General features: G+C 48.5%; 2 protein-coding genes across 2 annotated transcripts; one reads left to right on the top strand and one right to left on the bottom strand.

Moving 5' to 3' along the window:
• Window positions 1-2,018: 2,018 nt before the first annotated feature.
• On the top strand, window positions 2,019-5,339 carry LOC34621702. The gene is made up of 4 exons (XM_026334261.1): window positions 2,019-2,130; window positions 3,024-3,345; window positions 3,594-4,267; window positions 4,381-5,339. Exons 1-4 carry the CDS (start codon window positions 2,019-2,021, stop codon window positions 5,337-5,339), a joined length of 2,067 nt encoding a protein of 688 aa, XP_026190046.1.
• A 975-nt stretch (window positions 5,340-6,314) lies between these two features.
• LOC113146555 lies at window positions 6,315-7,301 on the bottom strand. The gene is made up of 2 exons (XM_026334262.1): window positions 7,065-7,301; window positions 6,315-6,764 (listed from the first exon to the last, which is right to left on the bottom strand). The coding sequence occupies exons 1-2, from the start codon at window positions 7,299-7,301 to the stop codon at window positions 6,315-6,317; spliced, it is 687 nt and encodes a 228-aa protein (XP_026190047.1).
• Between the last annotated feature and the right edge of the window lie 329 nt (window positions 7,302-7,630).

Consider the following 7,630-nt stretch of genomic DNA (forward strand, 5'->3'; position numbering starts at 1 on the left):
TTCCTCGCTACGTTTTTAAGTCTACTTTGAGTTCCTCGCTTCCACTGTTTTCCGCGATCCTGGCTGCATGGGGAGTGGCTATAGGGCGGCAACCCTTGCACTGTCCTGCGATTCTTTGGCCTCGAAAAACTTAAGAAGCAGTAGCGCGTACGTTTTCAATAATGGGGGAGGGGAAGCTGTGGAGGGTCAAGCTGCACTTCGGCGCTTTACACTACACTAGTAATTTTCTATTATGAAATAGTAAAGAATGGACTAATCACTTGTTTCCTCTCCGTATGCCATTTGTTGCAGAATTTTGTGAGCGCGAAAATAAGAATGCACAATGTCGACAGTGTGCTCCCAGTGATCCGCGCAGCTAGTCGGAATGCTCGGAGTGCTTAGAGGGTACAGCTACTCTCACCTGCCTGTCCCTCTCCCCTTCTGTCAGGAGCTTCTTAGGGCGCGGGCCGGGAAAACAAAAGTTTGATGTAAAACCTCACGACCTTTGATTTGTGTTGGTATTGATTCTTAAGAAAAGCGCCTTCCTACGTTGAGCTTAGATGGAGCGCTTTGAAAGGATCGGAAATTTTCACCTCTGTCTGGCATTAGATCTGGATGTCTCTCTTAGTCGTGCAACAACACTTTAAGACTACGCCTGTTGGAAAGTAAGGAGGTCAGTAAAATATTCTATTCTAGTAAAATTCAATGCGTCGTAGCAGTGATCCATCTGTATCAGGCCCTGCCTCAGATTAGCCCAGGGGAACATGAGTGGAGGACTGCAGTAAGGATTACCGCAGCCTGTTCGACCAGCAACAGGTCCCAAGGAGTCAAGCATACGTGTAAAGCTGCTTGCATTACGTTTTTTTGCCGCTTTTGCATTGCAGTATCCGGTTCTTTACAGCCTCATCTACTGGGTCGTTTCGCGCCTACGTGCACAATTCCACGACTTCACATGCCCTAAGCTGCGAGTTTAGTGATGAAAGACCTCCTTTTGGTGCTGATTTAGCCCAACTGTGTGTGTTTTAGGGAATCTTCTACCTGATATTCTCCTTAACAAAGCTGGGTCAGCGCCATATGCTGAGATTTCTCCGTTTGCCGCTAGCAGCGCACCCGCTGGCGAAGACGACGTGACTAGACGACGAGTGAAATTGAATCTACACTAATCAGTATGAAAAGCTTGTCTAGATAATTACTATGAGGCCGGTTCCGATAACGTAGAGAATTTTAAAAGGCCCCACGAACCAGAAGGCGTCGTAGTTTTTAAGCAAGTGGCCCTTCTAACATCCCACGCCCTTCATCCAGATTCGAACCTCCAGCGACAGCCAGTTCTAGGTATATTGCTTGCGAATGAGGTCTTTCGCTGTTCCGATCCTCCTCAACACCGTGGGGAAGAAGCGTTCTCGCTGCAGGCCGAGTGCTGAAAAGTGATCACGATAACCATTCTTTTCGCATTCTAAAAGCCACTGCACAGTCTGTGTCAAACACGAACCGATCATTCTTCCTGTTTTGAAAAAATGTGGGGACGTTACACAGCCGTTCTTAAATTTGATCCTTCTTCGCACGCTTTCACGGTCACATGACCTGCTGCTGCTTGCCCGCAAGCCAGACTCCAGCACAACAGCAACTATCTTCGATACCATATACGCTTCGATGTTGTACATGACCACCCACCTCTAAGGTAATTGAACCCTTAAACGTGATTGGTTTATCAGAGCTGGTCTCTGCAAGGTTTGTTGCGTACATGCCAAGTTGGGGTTTCCAAGAAATAGCTTTTCCGTTGGCTTAGCGGGCATCAGTGCTACTTCAGCTACAATGAGGTAGCTGAAGAGTGAACTTTCTTCTTATCCTGCTCTTTTTTTAAATAGTTTTATTGTAAGGCTCAATTTGCTTTTGAAACATAACCCTGAGAGAAGGGGACGAAATCGGCAGAGTCCGGAAAAACATCCTTTCCTCAACTCGTTTTAGTCCTGTCTAATTCGCTTGGCTTATCAATCGAATGATCCTATATTTGCACTAAATTCATTCGGGGGCTGAGTGACATGATAAAGTATGGACGTGCATGGGCCCTAGTTGTGAAGGTTTATGGCTTTCAGCGCGCCTGGCACTGGAAAGCAAGCAGCTCAAGGCATGATAGTAGTGTAAGTTCCTCAAGCCTGTAATATAGCAATATGGGAGGGCCCCAAGGACTAAGGAGCTCTTTTAGAACGGCCGTCAACAACTTTTCATAAGTTTTAGTTCGAGCGTGGGGCCAAGTATCTCCTTTGGAAAACCTTGGGGGGGAGCGCTCTAGAGCCGTACAGCGGCAAATGTAAGAATAGACGGTCCACATTCAACAATGTCAATGCTCTTTTGTAATTGAGGATAATGATACATAGTTTGGTAAAAATGATCATGGTAACATGTCTCATTGTACAATTGATCGCGCTTCCACAGAGAAGAGTGTCCGTGGCGGGCAAAACTACAATTATTCTAAACAGCATAAAATTATTGTAGTGCGGTTCGCCTTTAAAAAGTTGACTAGTTTTTCCGGCTGGTAACATTTGTTATGCATCGTAGAGTAGGGCTTGCTCAATATTGAAAGTGCGAGCACTAGGCACAGCTGAAATGAGTACACGCAGTGCTCCGATCGTAGAGCTACAAACTCTCTCACTGTCCTGCTCACCTCGCGGTAAAGCTCTATACCGGGAGGGCTAGAAGAGGGAGGAAATTTGTGCTATAGTGCTTGCGACATTCTGTGTCTTGGATTGGGGGCTAGTCTCCGTTCCGACGGCGATCGTAGTCAGTGCTACATCATGTGTGTGCAGCGATTTGCTCCCATATAGGTACGCAATAATTTTAAATATGTCAAAATTATATCTCAAGTGGCTGACCAAAGGGCGGTGTGCACACGGAATCCTCAGTGAACACCTCGGTTGTCTCGAGTGAACGCTCTGTCGGGAGGTCCATGACGCTTCTGCTAAAATATGCACTGCTGACTGACCAAAGTGAAAATAGGGGCCCCTTCTTTTGCGCATACTATGTGAGCTTCCTATACAGCCCTGTAGAATTGTTAGATAGAGGAATGCCTTGTACATTGGTCAACAGACTTGCCGTAAGCACTGCTGTGGCGGCGCCTGCAAGGAGGATGTATACGGGATGCTGCGAAGTCTGCTCGTCTGCAGAAGGTGCGGAACCGAACTCCTCCGTTCTCTGCCATGAATCTTATTGCTTTTATAATCTTTGTTTCGTACACTGGTGTTATGATTCCACTCCTTCCATCGACGGGAAAGCGCCTCTGCCCATGGACGAAGGGGCCACTTCATTCATCCTGCCACGTATTCTATATGGTGCACTCGCCCTTGCTAAGAAGGCCTATCTAGCCACCATGCGGGGCCTGCTGGACCTTCCAATTATCTTCCCTTAGTTTTTTGGCGCAGAATGAACGGTTCAAGGGTGGTGAACCAAATGTATTTTTCGGTTGTGGAGGCAAGCGAGCGGATATGTAAACAGTACCGCACGGACCGCGAGCGAGGTTCAGCGCGTATCGTTCCCTTTTCACAAAAAAGCCCACAAGTACTACTCAATTTCTGCTTGTTTTTGAGTGCATTCGGGAGTGCAAGCGCGTTTAAGCGGAGCGAAGGGTTTATGAATGGAGGATACGCCAAGCCTCCAACCGATCTCAAAACCGGTCGCCCCCTCATGACCCAGTCATTTGAAGGATTTGCTGCGGCCCTGCCTTTCCAGACAGCATCCAGTGGAATAGCCACTGCAGGAGGGGCCCTTCAGGCGGCCCCTCCTGGCAACTTCTCTTCTGATAATCCCTCATCGGCTGATATGGGTACAGCAGTAACGGATACGGACGTTGTTGACGCGTCTACTCCAAGTTTGAGTAATAAAGCAAGCTCCGATTGGTTTTTCTGGGATGCAGACCAACCGTCGGAAGAAGATCGAGTAATTGCATATTCTTCCCGATCCCTCTGGAGGCCCACGAAGCAGATGACAGGCGTTCCGCCACCCCGCACACTCCTTTCCGAAGGAATATTGCACGGGCAGGTCCGTAGGTCTATTAACAAAGGACGGGGGGGTGAAAGAAGCAGCGTCTTCTCCCGAATTGTTGGATGGCCATGGACCGACCCTGCAATAGCTGAGGCTGAAGCTGTTTCTGATTTGGCACGGAAAGTACACCACTGGAATTCACAGCGCCACCGTAAACCCGGGAGCAAAACTAAACTCATCTTCGCTATGCGCCATGCAGAAAGTGAATTTAACGTGTGGCGGCGTGAATCCTTCATGAAGCTTCGTTTCAGGGGTAAGGCAAGCGCACATACATTTGTACGTTTACTAATCGGCACCTCCCTATGGGGCATTGTTTCGCGGTGTGTATGCACGCTTATGTGAATTCTATTGTGATGCATTCTTCAGATATGCTCAAAAGGGATTGGGGAGAATGTGATGTACAATTGTCACCCGAAGGCCAGGCCCAGTGCAAGAGGGCCAATGAGAAGCTAAAAGCTTTGCTGGCGGCCGTACGTGATCTGGAGGAGGACGAAAAAAACGAGGGCATCAGCATATCACGCCCATTTTGCATTGACGCGTTCCTTGTATCACCACTTGTTCGGGCGCTGCAGACTGCCGCGAACTCGTTTCATGAAATCGACTCGAGCTGGCACTGCTCCTCGACGAACTTGGCCTCAGCTAGGCAAAAGAGGAGTGTTACCTGGATAGTTGACAGTATCCTACGGGAGAAGCTTTCCACAATGGGAGATGTCGGCACAGAGCGCTGCTCCCTGCTTTCTCGACTTGCCGACTTACACAAGCAAGGGAAATTGCAGTCCAGCACCTTCGACTTTGGGCTTGTTCCTGAGAGTGAAAAATGGTGGGTTCCCGACACTGCGGAGCAGATCCGGGCTCTTGTTGAGAATTGCAGCTACCCTAAAGGGAGTGGCAGTAGCTGGTCAGACACGCAGAGCACATCAGCGTCAGAGACAGGACAGGATGCAGGCGATGCCGTTTTCATCGTGGGAAGTGCATCTAAGCATCCTCTCTCCGTTGCCGAAAGTTCAATTAAGAAAACTTTTGAGCTGGCGGAGCGGCCGGCGCGGGATCCTGACGCGGCACGCCGCCGCATGATGGAGTGGGAGGAACGCAGTGCAAGGCTTCCCTTCTACCAAACGGTGCCCGAAGAGAGCAATGACTTGTTGCAGCTGCGTGGGACTTTGCTGCTGTCTATTCTTTGCCGGGCCGAACTTGTGGATACTGCTTTCATTGTGACGCATTCTTTGTTTCTCAAAGCCCTTACAGGCACAAAAAAGTTCGCAAACGCGGAGATCCGAGCATTTACGCTCGTTTGCGACAAAAACCCAAGGCTGGTTCCCTTATAGAATGAGTCCTGTCGTTCATATATGCTGTGCTGACACGCAGATTGTGCATTAATTAGCTGTTATGTTGTTCTCGCTGCGCGGTTTTCGCTGTACCCCAGTGTGGGGAGGCGGTGCGCCTAAAAATCATTTTAAACTTGTTTTTTTGGGGATGTGTGAATTCCTGTGTAGGCTTGTACAGAAAGTCATGCAGAGAGTAATACAGCTCAAAGCGCAAAAAATAGTACATGGGTCCTCAAGACTAGAAGTTCCACCGGGCACTCTAATGGTCTGGGAGCTGTGAATGCATGTGCCCGAGTCCCACATAAGGTCGCACCCCTACCGCTCTTTGGCAAGATTAATCTGCGTAGAGTATCATGTCTCTATGGGAATGGGCACGGCACTAAGAATGTGCAGTTGGGGTCCAAAGTGGTGGCATAAGCATATTGCAGAGGGTGCAAAGCGCCTCATACAGATCTGCAGACTGGCTTGGTTCTGTCACTGCAGCTGCTGGAGCTGTGCAGTCGTTACGTCTTCTTCATCAGGTCCTCCTAGGGAAGTGAGGTGCGGCTCGAGTGCAGACGAGGGTGACCGCAGGCGTTCTCAAGCACTGGGGTGCCAATCAGAGCGTGCAATAAGTGAGAATGAGTCACTACGAAGAAGGTAGACGCACTCCCAGCAGTGCAGAGCGCGGTCAAAAAACAGCTTTCCCCATGATCTCAGCTGTTTTAATGATAAACTGGTGGTACACGCACTGTTTCACTCATTACTGAAGTCCGGTCTCCTTTTCGGTTGAAAAATTTATCGCTGTGCAAGCTGGCTTCCAGCTCTGATATGGATTTTTTTACTTCTGATTTAGACGAAGAAGACGCACGTGAAGCACCTTCACCAATAGTCGAAATTGGGCTTTTTGTGAGTGCATCATGATATATCTGCTGCCGGGGGACCCCACTGTCAGGTCATTGCTTACCTCAGGATTACTGCCGGTTCTGGACTGGTTTAAGAGCTGTTCAGTGTATTCGCATTATGAGGCATCCAGCACTTTTTGCCCTGTGGTATAGCTTGGATATCGAAAACTAACGGGAAGATAGTAATATCGCGGTGAAGCTCTGAAAGGTGCGAAAGTAGCGTAGTAGCTTCTGTTCCTGTATCCGTCAGATTAGTTAGCTTCTCCCGGATCAGCGTGTCCACTATCCAATTCACACGCGTTTTAGGTTTTGCCTCATCCTGACTTAAAGAACATGCCAGTTTAGAACCAACCTGAAATACACTTTGGCTCGCTTTTTGCAGAGTGCGCTTTAAGGGAAAGACAAGAAGGACATCGGTGCAAAAGGGACGAACGCCGGCCGATTGGCTTTCCATTCCCGAAAACTTCTCCAACAAGAACATCAAATCAGCGCCGGCTTCTAAACACTGTTTTCGACCTTTAGGCGATAAGAGGGGGTCACCCTGCCCCAATCACGTTGCCTATTGCGGGTCCCTGAGCACAATCAAGCAGTCACTACGCAACTCAGAGGTTTTCGCAGCAGGCCTAAGTGGCCCAGTAGGGACAGCGCAACGACACCATGATTTGAACTCTTAGCCACTAAAGTAGAAAGCTGTAATAAGTCAGCTCGGTGGGAAAATTGTGTACGCGTAAACTCGTCAGTGCATATTGTAATATAGGTTGTGCATACGTGCCCACATGCAAATCGCAGTAGTCCACGGGTTGACGCTAGCTCCTTATTCGTCATGCTTTCTGCATGACGCATGAGGAGAATTATTTAAGTGTCTTTGTAAGCCCAATGCTGATAAGTTCTCCATAAGAACAACTTCTGTGCCATCAAGTCGAGGGGTTTTCTTCCTCTCCTCAGTCTGATCCGCTGCAACAGGGTGCATGGCAATGCTCTTAGGCGGAGCGTTTCTGAAAGAAGTCTCTAAGAACGTTATCTGAGCCTTATTTTGTCTTTCATCTAGTTCGGATAGGACTCCATATCTCCAGTCCATTGTGCTGAGCTACATGTAGTGGCCACGCCATCACGCTCTAATCCAAGGATAACGTGAGCGTCAACTGGGCAATCCGTAGGGCCAAATACAATGCCTGTAGGCTTGGAAGAAGAGGCTAACAAAAAAACAAAAGCTGTAAGCAGGAAGACCTTGATTTTCAAACCGAAATCAAGGAAACCCATCTCTATGTCTCATGGACCTTGCCGTGTAGCTGATATGCTCCTTAATTAAAGACTCACAAGGAAACCAAATATCGTACTGAGTGTAATCGAGGCGAAGTACAGTTACACGCAACTCTAGGAGTACGAACAGATGACTGGAACGTAGAA

The sequence above is a fragment of the Cyclospora cayetanensis genome, unplaced genomic scaffold, assembly GCF_002999335.1.
Source record: "Cyclospora cayetanensis isolate NF1_C8 unplaced genomic scaffold, CcayRef3 CcayRef3_contig_395, whole genome shotgun sequence".
Lineage (NCBI taxonomy): Eukaryota > Apicomplexa > Conoidasida > Eucoccidiorida > Eimeriidae > Cyclospora > Cyclospora cayetanensis.

Coding starts and splice junctions, on each gene's coding strand:
- LOC113146555 (XM_026334262.1), bottom strand. CDS start 7,301: ATGGACTGGAGATATGGAGTCCTATCCGAACTAGATGAAAGACAAAAT. Junction 6,765..7,064: donor ACTTAAATAATTCTCCTCAT/GCGTCATGCAGA, acceptor TGATTGGGGCAG/GGTGACCCCCTCTTATCGCC.
- LOC34621702 (XM_026334261.1), top strand. CDS start 2,019: ATGATAAAGTATGGACGTGCATGGGCCCTAGTTGTGAAGGTTTATGGC. Junction 2,131..3,023: donor TAGTAGTGTAAGTTCCTCAA/GCCTGTAATATA, acceptor ACAGCCCTGTAG/AATTGTTAGATAGAGGAATG. Junction 3,346..3,593: donor AAGGCCTATCTAGCCACCAT/GCGGGGCCTGCT, acceptor GTTTAAGCGGAG/CGAAGGGTTTATGAATGGAG.